Source organism: Xiphophorus couchianus, chromosome 13 (assembly GCF_001444195.1).
Source record: "Xiphophorus couchianus chromosome 13, X_couchianus-1.0, whole genome shotgun sequence".
Classification (NCBI taxonomy): Eukaryota; Metazoa; Chordata; class Actinopteri; order Cyprinodontiformes; family Poeciliidae; genus Xiphophorus; species Xiphophorus couchianus.
The window spans coordinates 4,391,269-4,410,611 of NC_040240.1; the positions used below are offsets into that span (position 1 = coordinate 4,391,269).

At 39.3% G+C, this 19,343-nt stretch overlaps 1 protein-coding gene across 1 annotated transcript; it reads right to left on the minus strand.

Annotated features, from left to right (window-relative positions):
- Positions 1 to 5,804: 5,804 nt before the first annotated feature.
- On the minus strand, positions 5,805 to 7,982 carry LOC114156185 (trichohyalin-like). Its single transcript, XM_028036466.1, has one exon. It carries the CDS (start codon positions 7,980 to 7,982, stop codon positions 5,805 to 5,807), a length of 2,178 nt encoding a protein of 725 aa, XP_027892267.1.
- Between the last annotated feature and the right edge of the window lie 11,361 nt (positions 7,983 to 19,343).

Genomic DNA, 19,343 nt, shown 5'->3' on the forward strand with positions numbered 1-19,343 from the left:
TCTGCTGGTTTTAGTCTGTTTGCCTGGAATTGTCCTGGTTTAGCCGTTCAGCTCTGCTAAAACAATGAAACTGGGTTCTATTTGCACTTTTTTGGTGCATATTCAAGGCCTAATTTAGTCTTCATTGTGCAGAAGTGTAAATGCAGTGAGAGAAATAAGTATTTGATACAGCTCTGATCTTTAGAGCGTTCCCACTAAAGAAGAACGGAGAGGTCTGTAATTTTCACCATATACCTCAACTGTCAGTACAACAAAGTATTTTACGGCCATAGTAGGAAAAAACTAGAAAATAAAATTGCAACAATCATAATATCCTGAGAATAGTCATAATATTATGAGTTGTGCAAAAATAAAGTTGGAATATGAGAAAGTTGCAGCAATATGAGAAAAAAGTCATATTACGAGAATAAAGTAGTGTAAGAATAGTCAAGATATTACGACTTTATTCTCATAATACTACAACTTTATTTTAGGAATTATTTAGACTTTATTGTCCCAAGACTTGTAGTATTTTCTTAGCGTGGCCCCAATAATCTGTCGTACATGAGAGACAGAAAAAAAAAAGAAAAGTAGAGACAATAACGTTTAATTAATTCATCAGATGTGTACTGTAGCTATTGAGTTGGTTTGCCCACAGTGCCTGAGGGATTTTGGCCTACAGTTACATGCAGATCGTCTCCACATCTTTCAAAACTCGGGTTCAGCTCTCTCCAATGATTTTCTATTTGGTTTAAGTCTACATACCTAAGCAATACATTAAGTCACTTCAGGAGCTTGATGTGCTTCCTTTGGAGCCACTTCTTACTTGGTCTGGCTGTATATTTTGGGTTATCATCATGATAAGAGACCAAAGCAGGACCTGTCTGTAATGCTCTTACTGAAAGAAGGAGGACAGTGTTGCCCTAAATCTCATGACTCGTAGCCTCCTCCATCCTCTCCTCGGAAAACCTCCCACAAGTCTGCTTTGGTGATAGTGGTGAGGAGCAGTGGTGTCCAAAGTCGGTCCTCATCCTGCATGTTTTAGTTCTCTCCCTGGTGAACGCAACTGGATCAATTGATGGGTCATTAGAAGCCCTAAGCAGAACATTGACATGCTGAGGAGGCTGTTACCACCACCGGGGAGAGAACTAGAACATGCAGCCCTTGAGGGACCCACTTTGGACACCACTGGTGTAGAGTGAGGTATTTAATCAGGAACTAAATTTAGCACATTTTTCTTCTTTTGGAAATGTTCACCTTTAAACTGTTTTGTGCCATTTTGCTTCATTTTCCAATCATACTTATTGCTTATGTATTCATACTTTTAAGATTATCTGATTAAGTACACCAACTTCTGTTGGTTTCGGGCCACCTTTGCTGGAAAATGTGTTGTTTAATGTTCCAAAGAAATGAGCAAAAACCGCTCAAAAGGCAAATTTTGAGAAAATGTATTAAACGTTAAGCATACATTTTCTTCACATATATTTTCATGAGACAGTTGGCCTCCATAAGAGAAAAAATGTTAAAAATAAATGCAGTACTTCTCCTCTGGGCCTCTCTTCCCATTCTTGAAGCACCTCAAACATTTCTCACCTCTCTCTCTCTTCTTACTTGGTGTGAACCCCCCCACCCCCATGCAGTATTTATGTGGTGACACTAGGGGGCAGCGAGAGCCCACAGAATCTCAAAATGTGTCCAGGCTGCTCCAGACCCGATGTTGATTTCAAACTGCCAGATGAAGCGTAACCATTTGGTTTTTAGAAATACAGCTTTTGTGAATTCAAGCGTAAATGAGTCAAGGCGAAGTGTGGAAGTTGTCTTGTGTTTTTGAGAGTGGAGAAGAAACCAAGGTGTCAAACTGAACACCTGCATACAGTGATGACATTATTTCAGAAACAAATATCGTTTCTTGAGGGTTTTTTTTTTATGGTGTTCTATGAGATGTTTTTGGTAAGAAAAACGTGTCCCGAAGTGATACAGAACATCTTCAGAATGTTCCAGACTCAGAGTCAGGTTAAAGGTTAACAGATGAGGAAACACTCTGACCACTTTTTCTTTACAACATGATTGAGTTTTTAAATAAATTAAATATTTCTGCTTTATTAAACCATTTATAACTAGAAAAATCTTTAAACTAATCAAAAATTCAGTGAAATTCCAAGTGCCGTAGTTATTTTTAAAAACTTTTCTCGTACCTTCAGCATTCACAATCTCTCTTTGTCTGAGCCGCAGCATCTCAGAAAAACACATCATCTCCCCAAACATGATGATGTAATCCTTTGGCCACCCACAGTACCCCAGTGGTGTCCGTAGATGGCAGTGTTGGACCTGAAAATCCCCCGTCCCTGAACTCTGTCAACCCAATTCCCCCCACAAACAGTGGCACACTCAGTCTGAGTTCATGGAGAGTCACTGGATCATTGCTGGTATTGATTCATGTGTGGTTCTGATTTTCGGGTTTTTTTCTTCTTCTTCTTCTGTGCCACTAAGATGAGCACATGGGGGTGGGGGGAGAAGTTATTATTTATTTATTTATTTATTTTTTAAAAGATTGGTTTGTATTGAGTTGCCCCTGGATGCCGGCGAACCTCCAGGAGTTAAAGAGCAGTCGGTTGTATCTGTCAATCAGCCAATCAATGTCTCTATGAAGGTTCTTTCTTAAAGTGCTTTTCCTTGTCACCTGCAAACTAATGACGCACAGAGGGAGGCTTAAAGTGCTGAGCAAAATGCACAGATGGCTGGACTTTAACAGCGACATAGGGCAGAGTCGCCACTTAAGATAACATCCCTCAGGTTTTTTGTGTGTGTGTGTTTTGGTTTTTTTTGACTCTGAAGGCCAGTCCAGCTATCTGTTTTTAGCCAAATTGTGCTACCGGTTCCTGCGCCACACTGTACTCCCTTCGCCCGGGCTGCCGTTGCGACTGCTGAAAACTCACAGAGGCTGGAAGAGAAAACAAAACTCGGAGAGGGTTAAAGAGGGAGCACGAGAGAGGGAGAGAGCGTACTACTCGACTCTCATTGGCGGCGGGGAAGCACGCATCGTCTTTTTATGCAGCGCCACCCGGCCAATCGTCTACCTTTTGCAATGTTTTGGGTTTATGAATGAAATGGATAGTGAGAAAGCGGCGCAAGAGTAGTTTGATTCACCACTCTGTAGCTCAGGGTGGAGAGTCTATTCTAAAAGAAAAAGAGGGAAAAGAACAGGTGTACCTGTAGTTTGACTCAGAGTAGCTGTGGATGTGGAAGAATGAACAGATGGTGGATTCAGAAGAAACTTAAGGTGGTTATGTTGGTAGAAACCTGTTGCCTAATCAGTGCTGATACGTTTTTCTTGTAGAAGATGTATATATTTGGAAGGTACAGGAAACTTAACTTTTTTTTCCAGAAAATACTCGATGCAGCTGTCCCTTAAGATTAAAAAAAAAGAATGAAAACTCTAGCGGAGATTCGCAGAACACTCCACTGTACAAGCACTTTCTTAAATCCTGGATGTGTTATATCATGTTATGACAGTTTGCTCTGACTACCGAGTCATATTTGTTCTACATTTCACTCTGGTAGTGTATTTTTTATAAGTAGGGTTCTATTAAGTTATGTGTAGTAATTATCTTACCTGGGTTTGCTCGCTCTGTTTTAGCTGTTAAATTTAGATGAATATGTGAGTACGTTGTCAACTAACTGGTAGTCAGAGTGATAAGTGGACAACTTCCATGTTTCCACAGATTGTCTTTGAAACAAATGTCTTTGTCAAATGTTTTTTTATTTATTTATTATTTTTTACAATATGTGAAATGGATGAAATTAACCTAGCCACTTCAGATACTTAAGCTACTTAATCATGAACAAACATTGTGAAAATAATAAATAAATAAATAATAGAGTAGCATCTTCCTAATTGAAATGAGGACAAATTGTCTAACACGGTTAGGGATGTCACACTAAAAAATGTAACTGAGTGATAAATTATTCCAGAAATGACTGTGATAAATTATGTTATTATATCCAACTAATATGATAATAAAAGATAATATACCCACTCAGATTAAAAAAAAAAATCTAAAAACATTTAACATTCTAAATATCCGAAATAAATGAAACAACCGAAACAACAATAATTAAAACAGACTATGAAGTTCCTGCAACCAAAACTGCATTTTAATAAATAATAGTCATTCAGCTTAAGAAAGAAAGAAGCAAAGGAAGAAGGCAGCAAATGTTCATGTTGGTTCTACAGGCTTCCCCAGAAAATATGGATAAAATCAGTCATTACAGGGTAAAAGTAATTTGAAGAGGGAGAAGCGTATAAACAACTCAAGTCAATGACATGATGCATTCTGCATTTTTCTTTCACGACTTAAATAATACATTTAAATTGCTGCACTGTTTCATAAGTAAAACGCAGAATCTTGCACGCATGACGTCACAAAGCAAATGCAATTTTAGAAGCTTGGTTGCTATGGTGACAATTACCAAGATAAAAAAATCCAATGATCGTTCCATATTATGATATGGAACGATCATTGGATTAAAAAAAAAAAAAATTCAGCATTGGATATCTCTAGTTAAGAGTTTGAGTACAGAGTCATAATTCGCATAACGTTTGCATGTGTGTTTTTAAAATAAAAAGAAATAACAAAAATGCAACATACCTGCAACATTTAAAACAAAGACAAAAACATCAACAGCTATTTACATTACATTACGAGTCTGAATACATACGATGATGATGTAAAACGTTCAACATTTAAAACAGAAACAAACACAAGAAGCTATTTATATTACAGTTAAGAGGCTGAATCCCAAGTCAAAAAAAATACAAAACTGTCCTTTCCTTTTATGTTGTTGTTTGTTTTTAAGCCTTTTCTTATTAAATTAAAGGAGTACAATAAAAATGAAACACTGACTTAGAACTTGCAACATTTAAAACAAAATGACACTGTATGGCAAGGGTCTCAAACTCCAGTCCTCGAGGGCCGCTGTCCTGCAGTTTTTAGATGTGCCACAGGTACAAAACACTGGAATGAAATGGCTTAATTACCTCCTCCTTTGTGTTGATCAGTTCTCCAGAACCTTAATGACCTAAGTATTCTATTCAGCTGTGGTGCAGCAGAGGCACATCTAAAAGTTGCAGGACAGCGGCCCTCGAGGACTGGAGTTTGAGACCCCTGCTGTATGATGTGTTTCAGGCCACTTCATGTATCTGAAGGGAGTGAATGTGTCTGTAGCCCCTTTTGCACTGCACAGCCAGACCCGGTCTGATCATTTTTGCATTAGCACTTCCAGCCCGGTACCACCCGGCTCCCTGGAACCACGAGAGCTGCGGTTCCAATCGGGCCGGCCAGACCGGGCCGGTTTGGAGTTAACTGTTGATTGGTTCATTGGCTGCCGGGGCGGGACAAAGATCCGATCTCTGGATCGGAGGAGCACTAGGCTTTCTCAATGGCCGTCATTTCAATGTGCTGCATCAATAAATTCTCGTCATAATCTATTCTCTCCATACACTGGAATTACAATCGCCAGCAGGCAAGGTGGGTGAAGTGGGAAAACAAACGGGAAAGGGTGGACAGACCGGGAATCGACCGCCGCCGCAGTGATTCCCAACCGTAGTCCTCCAGTACCCATGCCCTACATGCTTTAGGTGTCTCCTTCTCCGGACTCAGGTGAATAGCCATTCACCTGATTGACAGACGTTTGCAGTATTTGGTGGCTGCAGAGGAGGTCATGCAATCATTTGAATCAGGTGGGGTGAAACAGAAAGACATGAGTTATTTTTACATGAATTAAAGTATTAATAATCTAACAACAAGGTTGTTAATCACATAACTTTAAAAAGGTTGGGCTTTGATGTGATGGTGTTTCTTTTTCAAATCTTTGTTCTTCCTTGATCTATATTTTGCTTCCTTCTGCAAAGCCTCTACGATCTCTATGGCCTCCATCTCATAGTTCTCTGCCTTGATCCTTAGGGTTTTTTCCTTTTCCAGCAAGAGGGTGAGTTCCTGGATGTCTTTGAGCAGAGATCTCTGTTTCTGGTCGTCTGCCTGAAGCTTGTTGGTAAAAAGTACGGTCTCAGCCGAGAGCGTCTCTGTCAGCTTACAGGCTTTCTCGAAACCCTGGTAAAGTTTATCACTTGCCTTCTCCAATTCCAACTTATCTCTTTCTGCCTCTTCTCTCAGAGCCCTTTCTTTCTGGAGTTCTTTGTCCGTTTCCTCCCGAAGAAACTCTACAGTTGTCAAGAGAGCAGCATTTTCAGTCTCTCCTTGGACCCTTAGTGCTTTCTCCTCTTGGAGCATTTTCTCTAGATTTTGGAGTTCGAGTTCAAATTTATCCCGATCATCCAAAGTGATCTCAGTTGGAGCCTCCTTGGACGTCTTCTCCATGTCCTCAAGCTTTTTAAATAGTTGTTCTGCTATCTCCTCAACTTCCTGTTTATCTTCCTCAATTTGGGCTTTAAGTTCTTGCTCCGTTTTCAGTTCCAGATCCAATATTTCTAAGAAATTCTCAGCCTTGACCCTTAGTGCTTTTTCCTCCTGCAGCATTTTCTCCAGCTGTTGGAGTTCCTGTTCAAATTTGTCCCTATCATCCAAAGTGATCTCAGTTGGAGCCTCCTTGGACGTCTTCTCCATGTCCTCAAGCTTTTTAAATAGTTGTTCTGCTATCTCCACAGCTTCCTGTTTGTCCACCTCAATTTGGGCTCTAAGTTTACGTTCTGTTTTCAGCTCTTGCTCCATCATTTCAAAGAATGCCTCCGCATATTTAAATTGATCTAGGTTCTCATTTTCAGCCTGAATCCTCAGCTCTCTCTCTCTTTGGAGCATTTCCTGAAGCTGTCGGACGTCAAGACAAGGAATGTCCTCATCTCGAACTTTGATTTCCGCTGAATGTTCACTGGAAACTACACAGTGGCTAGACAATTGTAGCGGAATCTTAATGCCTTCCCCTTTTGCACCAATATTTTTGTCATTCTCCATCTTCTCCTTAAGCTCCTGAATTTCAAGAAGCAAAGCCTGCTTCTCCTTCCTCTCCTCTGAGACAAGGTCTTCATAGTCGCGTCTGGTGTTGAATTTCTCCATTGCAATGGCCGCAACATCTTGGTGCAGTCCCTTGATCTCCTGCTGAAAGATGTCAAACAGCTCATTGTTAAGGTGATAGACTAATGGTTTCGGCCGTTCTTTGATTGTTTCCTGCCGAAGGATCTCTACAGTTTTTAAGAGAGCAGCATTTTTACTCTCTTCTTGGACCCTTAGTCTTTTTTCCTCTTGGAGCATTTTCTCCAGCTGTTGGAGTTCCAGTTCAAATTTGTTCTCAGATGGAGCCCCCTTGGATGTTTTCTCCATGTTCTCAAGCTTTTTAATTAGTTCCTCTGCAATCTCCACTGCTTCTTGTTTGTCTGCCTCAGTTTGGGCTCTACGTTCTTGTTCAGTTTTTAGTTCTTGGTCCAATATTTCCAAGAAATTCTCTGCCTGGACCCTTAGTGCTTTTTCCTCTTTGATGTTTCTTTCCAGCTGTTGGAGCTCCAGTTGATTCTTATGGCAAGAGAATTGTAGGGGAATCTCACTGGCTTCCCTTTTCGCTGAATCCCTTTCTGCTCCAAGATTTCTTTCATTCTTCAGCTTTTCCTGGAGCTCCTTCACCTCTTTCTGAGCCACAGCGAGATCCATTTCATGCTCAATGGTGAGCATCTCAATTTCCTGATGATGTTTTTTTTGCATCTCCTTTATCTCTTGTTGGAGTTCCTGTATTGTGGGGCAGCACGTTGTCTCATCTCTGCCCACCAGGCCTTGGTTCTTGGAGTCAGCTTTCTCCAGCTTCTCCTTAAGCTCCTGAATTTCTAGAAGCAATGCCTGCTTCTCCTCCCTCTCCTCTGAGACAAGGTCTTCATAGTAGCGTTCTGTGTTTAATTTATCCATCGTAATGGCCGCAACATCTTGATGCAGCTCCTTGATCTCCTGCTGAAAGATGTCAAACAGCTCGTTGTTGAGATGATAGGTCATTGGTTTCTGCATTCTGGTTTATTCAAACAGGTTTTGCTCAAAACAATGTTTTCTGCACAATCCGCTCAATCCGCACAATTCGCACAAGCTGCACAGTGAAAAGTGGGTAAAGTTCTATGGCACTGTGTGTCTTTATAAGATACAATTCTTGTGTATGATGCATGAAAAGGTCTGTGATGTCATCATTGATATTACTATGGCAATAGTTCTTTTGTGGGCTTGTAAGCTTTCTTGGAATCTTATTGGCTGAATTTATTACAATACAAATATATGCTTTATTTATCGTAAGGGAAATTGGTATGACATACAATACTTTTGGCCATGACTGTACTATACCAAGAGAAGTTTAAATAGATTCGGATGTTGTATTTACCTCTGGTTTTAAACAGAAGGTCGTCCTGATACACAGCGTGAAGGGGAGAGAGGACTGACCCCACCACAGGATGATTCTCATGACCTCTGGGGAAAGGTCGATGGCAGTGGTGCTCAGTGTACCTGTGCGTATGCGTGTGGACATGTGTGTGTGTGTGTGCAGGTGTGATGGATTTACAGTACAACCCAATTAAAGTATGAAAAACAATACGTGATAATCAGACTGTTAGACTTTATGGAACTCCATAATAGTTTATGGAGTTCCATAAAGTCTAACAGTCTGATTAGACCTTCTGATGGCACTAGTCCAGTAATAGCGGATTAAGCTCCATCTTGGTAGAATTATATTTCTACATTTCCAGTTATTTATTATCATCTGTGATAAAGTGATACCAACACCATGGATTCAACAGTGAGGAGTTTGTTCTAGTCATCTTAAAGATGGAAAGAGTCAATGTTGTGCTGATTCTGAGTAGCTGAATGATTAACTGAATGACTTTTTATTCATTTCAGAGCTCAATCAGTGAGGTCATTCATTTTGTGGTGGCCCTGGTTTAAGAAGCTACTACACAAAGAATTTGATTATTCAATTAATCATCAGACCAATCGATACATTACTCTGTTACTAAGCAAACTTTACAAGACAAACAGATCAGATTTATATACAGAAATTAATAACCAGATCAGTCACACATACATGCTAACAGATTTAAACTAAGTTATGACGCTAGATATTGTACAGTGCACATTTGAATTCATTTATGAAGCCAAATGGTTTATGAGTTATGAGAAAGCCCGGCAAGCATGTGGCGACAGCAGAAAGAAACAACTTACCTTTAACAGGAAATACTTGCTTGCTTTCTGTGCTGAATATAAAGTTGTATTAACCACTACACTTTAGCTATAATTACAGTCCTCTGATATGAAGGTGAATGATTGAAGTTTGAAATGAAATTAATCAAAACCCACACTTTATGGCCTAGTCAAAGCTAGACTAGAATATTCCACACTGATTAGAAATGTCAAAACCCCATTTGTATTAATGAAACCTTCATTTTAAGAAAAAATAAATACAATTAAAGTTTCTAAATATTCTATTTAACGTCTACTTTATTTTAGTGCAATAGTCTTGTGTTTTCTTGCTTTAAGAAGAAAAAACCCCCCCATAAAAACAAAGTACTCCACTTCAAAATGGTCAATTCAAGCATGATGCTGAAAGAGGAAAAACATGCCATAATGTGTAATTTTCCCTTTGGGTGATCAATAAAGAGACATCTTACAGTCAATACCCCTGGAAATCGTCTCCTCCGGGGAGGGGAGGGCAGTCACGCATGAAGGCCACCCTTGGAGGTAGATCAGCTGAAGAATTGGCAGTGTGGATGTAATCCTGCTCAATTTGTACATTTGCAAAGAAATAAAATGCAGAATCACTGCCTTTTTGTGTGATTGGCAATAATATATACAGGGTGAGAGATTAACAGGAAGATCAACACTAAAAATACAGATTTAAAAAAAGGAAAGGCTGTACTGATGGGTGTTTTAGGCCTTTGGACATCCAGCTATATAGCAGCTAGCTTATCCAGTAGCAGAAATATGTTCTAGCAAGACATGATAACAGTGTGTAGGCCTGTCATAATAAATAATAAATCAATTAACCACATGATAAATTAAAATGAGTATAATCATTCTTGAATGACAACAGTCCTTTAATATCGCTGAGAAATGCTACAAATATTTGATACTCAGTAGGAAGTAGTTGGTTTGCACTACCTGGCACTTTTGCTTGTTTTCCCTGTTTAAGCTAGTAAAACAAATCTATGAAACAGAAAATGCTAGTAAAGAACAATTCAGCTCCTTTTTTGTGCTTAAACATCAACCTGCCAGTGAAACAAGAAATGGAAATTAGCCACCTGGCTATAATATCTTATAAATATATCTTTCCCTATTTTTAAATTGAACTTTAATAAGATAAGGTATTTCTTAAAATGCGATAAAATCCAAATGGCACTTTTAGTCCCAAGTTTTTGAAGTATGAAAAAACTTATTAAAAGTACAAAAACAGACGAGAGTTCACATTAATTTTTTGTTAACATTTTATTTGAAAGAAATAGACAATCAAACAGAGGCGATGTAGCTGTGGTACAAATTGAAGTTTGAAGTGTTCAAAGAAAAGTCAACCAAAAAAAAAACCTTGGCTGAAGAAAGGGGAAGTAAATGAAATGCATAAATGGTTAAGTTAATAAATTAAAAAGTTTCTAGATATTCAGATAAATGCAGTTTTCTTTTTTAAGGAGGTCAAATCATAGATCACTAGGTAGGCAGTCCATCAGGCTCCACATTAACTTTAAAAATTAAAAGGCAAAATTAAAATGAGACATTGAGAAAAAGGGACATTTTAATATATAAAATGGTGGTATATAACTAAGCTAAACGTTGAATAAAATGAGACTTCATTTATTGAAAATCTGAAAAAATATTGTGCAGTTTTAAGATCTCGTTGCAGCTCAAGCACCCAGTAGAAGTTGTCACTCCTTGCGGTTGTAGGAGGGTGGGAGGATGGTAGGCAGATCAATTTACTACTCCTACATGCATGAATCCATAGCATAGGTCAATTTGTCGACTGCGCATTAGAAAAAGTCACTTTACTCTGACATGTGGTCTTCAGGGGCTCGTCTGCTCAAAAGTCTGACCTCTTCCCAGGAGGCTTCGGCTGCGGCTTTGCTCTCAAACGTTAATACCACCCTGGACATATCGGCATATTCATATCCAGGCTTTGATCCGCCGGCCCCGGTCTCAGAAGGGGAGGGGCACACTTTGAGGCTACGCTCCTCGTGATGTTGGAGTCGACTTGATCTAACACAGCTGGGATCTGGCTTTGATAAATGTGGAGCAGTTTGCATGTGAAGCCTGCTTGTTTCTTCTCAGGTTTTTTTTTTTTTTTTACTGGAAAGCAATTCACCTGCGTAATGATGATACAGCCGTGACTTTGGATCTTCCCCCAAACACTCCTATCTCCTGTGGGCCATTTACCTTCCTCAGTTAATCTTGGATAAATCAAACATTTGCTTATCCAAAACCAGACGTGAACCAGAACCTAAAGGCGTTTAGCCTTTGGCCAGTGGAGACAAAGACCATCGGTTGTTATTTGCATGCAATTTGCATCGGATCTCCTTTTCTCCCCCCCACAACTGTTTGCAATGTCAGGAGGCCAAATTAAACCGTGTTCCGTTTAAGCCTGATTTACATCTCATTTGCATTGGAGTTGCTTAACCGGGGCTACTTAGCTGAGTGACCCCTGTGGAAACTCCTTACCTCGCGCTCAGAGGAGGCAAGATGGCGCGACGGGCTAATTTCATTAAGCCAAAGCAGCCGTTCGACTGAGCGAGTGCCTTTGGATGTAATCATTAAAAAGGGACGACGGCTTGCAAGCTGTTTGTAATCAGGCCGTTTCTGCGTGCATATGGACATTGTGTCATATTTACTGTAAGGATGAAAGATTAGGCATGGGGGGGAATGGCGGGCGGCATCAATCTCACTCAGCATCTCGGAGCAGGCACATTAATCATCACATCTAGGGGAAATCATTGCTCGGCGACCACTCTCCGCACACATGGCGACGGTCGCCGGATGCGGGAATGGACAGAGGGAGAGTTAGTGCCTCACTGAGCACAAGCGCCGCAGCCAATACTTCTTCATTGATCCTCGGAAGTTGGACTGGATCTTAGACGGCGTTTTGTTTTTTTTCTTCTGTTGCTAATGTGCTCACATGGCGAGAACGGACCCCAACTTCTGCTTCTCCCAAGTTGATCATAGATTCCTTACCCAAAGAGGCTCCTGTTGCCCCCCTCTTTCCATCTTCCTTCTCCTCCACCCCCCCTCAACACTTTTACATCCGTTTTTATTTATAGAGAGATCCTGGGTAGATGGGTTCCCTTGGAAATGATGTGGGGGGATTTCAATAAGGAGAATCAATTCTGGTTTGTTTGTGGAAGCTTGCACACAGACATCAACCGGGGCAATATATCACCCACAGAAATTTCATCATGCTGTTTGTTTGCTTTGAAAGGAATAAGGGCAAGACATGGAAGCTAGAAACAGCCGACTTATTCCACAAGGAATCGTGGCCCTGCTGCGTGCTAGTTTTTCTTCTGGTATTACCTCCACTTCTGTTCCTGTTTTATTCCCTGAAAATAAGGTTATATCTGAAATAGAAAAGTAGTTGTAGTTGAATTCCAAGTTTGCAATTTTGTGTTTGTGTGTCTGAGGCTTTCAAGAATAGTGAGAATATAACGTGCTACCATCTGTACAGCCAGTAGCTGCTACTATTGCGAACCCTTATTTATGGTACAAGTTAGAGGTGCAGAAAAATAATTGCTTCTATAGAGATACAAAATTGACTCAGATTCAGATAGATTTAAAATCTGTTTTGAATAGATGTAGACAAGTTGTACATCTTTGCCACTTCTTTTTGTGAGTAAACTGCCTATCGCATTGTTCATCCACTCACCTACCGTAGAAGGCTTAGAGGAGCCTGGGGGAGCCAAAATGATGGCGGATAAATTCTTTCTAGTCTGCATTTTTCGGCATTTTTAGCATTTATCAACACAAAATAGGAAAGAATGCGCTAATGTTGACTTTGTGTGAATTTCCAGAATGGCAAAATTGTGAAAAAACATTGGGACTGCCATGACTTTATATGTTCAGAGTTGTGCAATATGTTTTTCAGTTTTCACACAATGGGTTAGATCTTCATTTAATGAAGGCTAGGTTTTAACCTAACCTTCGTTAAAGGTTCTCTACAGGTTTCTCTTTGACCTGCCGTGTTCGCTGGTCTTCGTGAGGCTCTTTGTTCACTGCTACTCTCTGACATACCTTTGAGTACTTCACTCTCCTTTGTGTTCTTCTGCCGCAAAACATCTCAAAAAATTACTTTGACGGTTGTGGTTGTAATGTGGCCAACATCAAAAAAAGTTGAGGTTATTTTAGCCTTTCAGCAAGACACTGTACTGTAGCTCCTCTGTCTGTAACCTTTCAAGGCAACCTCTTCAATACCAATCCAAAATGAAGACACAAAGCGAGAAAGTGTAATTATTATCTTCAATTAGATTAACCTTGAGACACAGACATAATTTATAAATGCATTCCTAATGGTTAATAATGGCTCTTGTCAGACAAATGTCACCAAAAGCCCTGCACACCTTCAGACATGGTGCTTTCATCGGAATCCCATAGACCGATGAATGAGCGTACGGATGAATAGTAAAAACCTGCGAGAGCTGTCACCTGCACGGAAATGTAAAACTACGATAAAATCCTCCTTTTTGCTGAAGAATTTATCAGAAGCTTTCACTCGCATTGTGCGCATTATTCGAGCGTGCTTCCATCATTTAAGAGCGGAATATGACTCTTGTTTCCTGCCGCTGCGCTAATCCCATCTACAGAGGAGAATGAAAACGCCGTTGTTAGCTAAATCCATTATTCCCTCTGTAAGCAGACCAGCCAGCACTCACACGCTCATTAGCAGTGTTTAAGTGTTTGGTGCGGTGTGAGGCACTTGACTGCAAACCCGCGCACGTGCGCACACACTCGCCGGCTACGTCTAATGAGGGAGAAGGCCTTGAATGGTTCCTATGCTGTGATGCATTAAGTTTAATAACCTGTCCTTTCGCTTTGCTCTTAGGAACATGCTCCACAGCTGATAATTGGAAAGATATTTGCTTCTTTCTCTTGTCTCTTTTGTCTAATGGCTGCTTTCTCTTCAGCTTGGGTCCATTATTTGCCCTTGAAGGAGTATTTCTTCTCTTTGGCTCTTTACTCGGAGCTTAGCTTATGAAAAAGGTGAAAGTGGCATGTTTAGTTCGGCAGCAGTTCTCTCTGTAACATCTGCCACATTTGGCCCGTACAGTGATGGCGAATGAATAGGCATCACTCATGAATAGTCCGAAGGCAGTTGTGTTATTACATTTTAAGGTGACTGGCGTTAAATTAGGTGTAAACAGTTCTTGAATGTAAGATAAATTCCTGTAACAGCTAAGCTCACAAAGGATAAAGGACGTTGTCCGCTGCTTTTGATATTTTTGATAGCCTGTATTTTATTCTGTTCAAGGTGAGGAAAGAAAAAAAACTTAGCAAACCAAAAGTTTCCAGAAAAAAATAACTGAAACTAATAACAGAATTTATGGCCTGATTAAAAAATGTCCAGCTGAATGTTTACTAATAAGCTTTGTGCAATGCTAACCTTAACCTGTGCTCGGTAGCTATTGAGCTAGCATCCATTTAGGTTAATTATTATGACAATGGTGAAAACACGGTAGCTAGTGAAGACCTAAACCTCATTAAAAACATTTTGAACTCAAAGCGTTCAAATTCTCCTAAATTCTCACATTCTCCTAAATCTTTTGTAAGTCAATAAAAAGAAAAAAACCAAACAGGTTATAAATCAAAAATAGCATTTATGATTCATAACTTTTGCCCTCACATTCAGAAGAAAAACAAACATTTTGTGCGTGTGCATTGAAAAGTGTCCCATCATGTGAATTGTCGGAGCTGGAATGTAGCACTGAATGATAAAATAATCAAGGTGATGCTGTCGCTATTGTTTAAAACTTAAAATACAACCTGATGCTAAAATCTTGTAGGTCAGAGTCTGTCAATGACCTCCCCATTCGAGATGCCTTCTGCTATAGCATATAAAACTGTATTCACTTCTTAATTAAAACATTTCAAAATAAGGAAACTGTTAAAAGCTGAAGGTCTTTTTATTGATTTTTACAAATTATTCTAAAACTGTATTACGCACCCATCTTGCATGATGACATGATGCATCATGTCATCATGCAAGATGTCATGTCATGTCATGTCAAAGGGTTTATGAGACAACTATCCCCCTCTTTTATTTTTGCTTCAACAATACATTTCATAAACTGTTTTTAAAAGAATCTTAAATTAGTGTGGATTGATCCAGTCCAGGATTAACTCATCCTTTCATCATGATTTTTATGTTTGTCTCATTCTAAGATGGGACCAAGGTTAGTTTAGCTAGCAGTTCGCTAAACTAAGTTGTTTTCTTTTTTACCTTGCAAGGATTTAAGAGTTTGAAGCTTCACCTATGACTATGCAACCAAATGTTGAAGTCTGTACTCATATCAAGACTATTACCAGTAAGAATTATGAGAATATTGCTTTCAATATGCACATAATCCATTTGACCAAGTTTACACATAATGTTCCCCTTGCTGACGGAACAAGGGGAACATTTGTGGGTAGGTGGCTGGTATACCTGTATACATTAGAGATTTTATAATAAAGGGCAACTTCATGTGTTGATGCCCAGAGCTGTGTGGCTCTGAAGTGCCTCATGTGCAATCACAGTTGGTGGAAGCCTGTCCACATTGGTGTTTCGCCACGGGGCCACGAGTGTCGTCTCAGCGTGGGGGCTTGTTTAATGCGCTATGACCCAGAAACTAGAAGTCTGACCTGTTTAGCTTCTGCTTATAGGAAGTCATCCTCCCTGGGTCTATCTAGCTCTCTCTCTGTCTCGTTCCCTGCCCTCCAGACCTTTCAAGTTGTCGTCATCTGCATTTCTTTACTCGAGAGCATTGATTTGAACTTTTCAAACTTAAACAGCTTAGAAATCCTGAGGTCAAGCTTACTTATGAGGGCACGTAATCTGTTTCTTTGGCTTTATTAACCCAGCTGCTCAAGTCTAATTCGGGCTTGTGACGGAAATGTTGTCAGTTGCCCAAATCAGTAATGATGTTAGCTCTGAGTACTCAAACTGTATTAATGTGCCTGAGCCACCTTTCTAACAATAGACAATACTTTCACTCCAGATCAACAGTGGTGTGCAAAAGTACTCATATTTCTTGAAATCAAACATTCTGTCCCATTACAACCACAACTTCCTATGCAATTCAGTGGGATTTTGCATCATAAACACAACACAAAGGAGACAAAATATAGGGGAAACATAATCTGGAAAATGGGGCATGTTTTTGTATTCATTCCCTTTTATTATGATATCCCCAATAAACCCAGTCCAACAATGAGCCCCACCTGCATATAGGCAATAAAGGGCATCATGAAGCCCAAGGGACAACGTAGTGATGTCAGGGATGAAATTGTGGAGGTGTTTGAAGCACAGTGTCTCTCAAAGCAGTTTTTCCACAAGTCATGTAGGAAAAACATCAAACTTTGTAGAAAGAGGAGCTCTGGTCAGATGAAATCAAGGTTGAACTTCCTGCTTTACATACAAAATACTACGTGTGGCAGTGGACTTTAGTCTGAACACACTAGCCACACAGTGGTAGTAGACCATGCTGTGGGATGCTTTTCTTTATAAGGGACATGGAGACTGGTCAGAGTAGGAATATTGATGGAGCTCAATATAAACAAGAAAACCCATTAAACTCAGATACTATTTGAGACTTAAGTTAGAGGTTCACCTTTCAGCAAGGCAATGACCTTAAACACACAGCCAGAGCTGCAATGGAAATGTTTAGATCAACATGACTTCATGTGTTAGAGCTACACAGATTCTGAATAGATGCAACTGCTTCTGTGAACTTTCAAAGATCGTCTTCACCTGGTCTGCCTGAGCTTGAGGTTTTTAGTGCAAGCGAAGGGTGAAGAACTTCAGTCTGTAGACGACCAAAGCCAGAAGAGTTGAGCCTTAAGACAGTGGTTCCCAAAGCGTGGGGGGCGCAGTGTCATTGCAGTGGGGGTGGCACAATGAATGGGGGAAAAAAAAAAAAAACTCTCAGGGAACTGTTCATGTTTTAACCCCATTTTGCACAGAGGCTTTTTAAAAAAAAATGTATTGATGATAGCAAAGTTGAATATTCTTACAAATAAAAAAAAAAAGAAATATGTTTGAAATAACACTGACAGAAAAGAATACTCTTCTACAGTATAGAACTAAAAAAAAAAAAACAGTTACACAAAAGTGTTTCACTGTAAAGATGGTTTGTAGTTTGTTTTGTTGCAACCTGAAGTGTGAAATAAACTTCGGTGAAGTTTGAAAACAAACTATGTGTATAGGTTTATGTCTGGTTGAACGATGTGTGTGCCCAGTTGATTTTTTTTTCTTTTGGGGGGAAATTTTATAGTAATCCATGGGGGGGCCAGAAGAAAATCTATGGGAACCACTTCGTTAAGAGACTTGCAGCTGTAATTGCAGCGAAAGGGTAGTTGCACAAAGTATTGGTTCAGGGGTTGTTGAATGAAAATACAAATTTACATAAAATCTCAACAAAACACATTGGAGTTTGGAACTGTAATGTCACAAAATGTAAAAAAGTTCAATGAGTATGTGTGCATTTGCAAAGGATTGGATGTTATCATTATAGACCAATACAAAACTTTACAGCGGGTATCTCCGACTTTGGTCCTCTACTCTTGCTAGTGGCCTATTTAGTTTGGTTGTGTTGAAACAAACAAAAATGGCTTCAGTGCTCATTTCAGTGATCTTGTGAGTATCTTTGATGTTTTAGAGATGGTGTTCAAGTCTTACTTTAGTGAAGAAAGTTTTTCAGAAACTAAGATCACCATTTATGCTGTACATGGAAATACACTCACACTTGCCACACTTCTCCCCCCACACCTCGCTGCCCCCATCTCTCTCCTGTTATTGTGACTTATATAAGCTGTGTTTCTGTTTGACCTCTCACTGTGCTGACAGAGTGCTGTTAGAACGTTGCCTAGTCAAATTCAATCAGGCTCAGCAGAAATGTGTGGGACCTGTTAGTATGTGTGAAGAGGGATGGCTTCCTAAAACAAAATAAGTATTAACTTTGAAAAGAAGTGTATAGATCTGCCTGATTTTGAGAACTTTAGTAAAAAATATCAGTAGAGCCCTTATTAAAATGCTTAATAATCCACTATAACATTTCACATGCTCCAAGTTGTTTCACTGTTTGCTCATCTCTCGCAATATAATTTAATCTAAAGTTGTAAAAGACTCCTTGGGAGAAAAACATAATTCAAGTTATGAATTTGAATTTATTTTATAAGGGACAGTGCATCAATCAACTTGAGTATATTAAAACAACCATGTAAAAATGCAAGTTTAATAACACTATGCTTTATATTTATGTTTAACTTCACTGGTAAAGAAAGATGCACAATTAATTTTGTGTCTAATTTTAGAGCCAAAAAAAGGCATCAAACTGTCAACCCTCTATATATTTACAGAAGAAAACCTGCAATAAAAATACAGCACATAATTAAAATGCCAAATGTGTAATAAAAACAAATGTGCACTAAAAACAAACCCCTTCCGCCATTGAACATATCAATATTGTTAGGACATTGGAACTGTTAGTTTAGGGAGAACCATGATTATTTCTGTAGCTAAGCTATTTTAGCCAAAGGCTCAAAATGACGGAACTTTTGTCTAGGTATTATAGATCTTGAGCAATAACTGATAAAATTCCAACCACTGTTATTTTTAAATCGTGAAATATCCCTTTACCACCAATAGAAAGCTCTTTTTTTTTTTTTTTAAGTTTTAAAAAGTTCATATTATTTCTTTTTCTTGCTTGGAGCTTTCTTTGGTGTGTGATATTAGCCAGTACGAATGAATTGACTTTTATTTTAGTCAAGTCTGTCAACATGTCAACCCTAAAGCTACTGTACTTCATTTTTAACTTCAAAATAAGAGTCTCAAAATAAGATGAGGTAATTGTTAACTTCAGTTGTATCAAAAAGCTATAAATATAAAATGTTACTTAGTAATTTAACACCTTGAAATTGGGTCTCTGTCACTTTAAAAACTCCTGCACTTTCTGAAACTCCGCCTTCAGGAAGTCATAATAACATGGCTCCTCTGTTAACCCTTTAACAACATTTTTACCAATGCTACGCTGAGAACTAGCTTGTATGGTGATCTCAGCAGATGCGGAGTTCCACCAGGTGTTTGCTAATTGTTGCTGGCTAGTCTGAAGGAGCTGAGTGGGAGAGTTACGGTGGAGGGGTGTTCTGTGAGGCAGAAGCTCAGAAGTT

Bases quoted from the DNA above. Each gene is read 5' to 3' on its own strand.
- LOC114156185 (XM_028036466.1), bottom strand. From the start codon at position 7,982: ATGCAGAAACCAATGACCTATCATCTCAACAACGAGCTGTTTGACATC.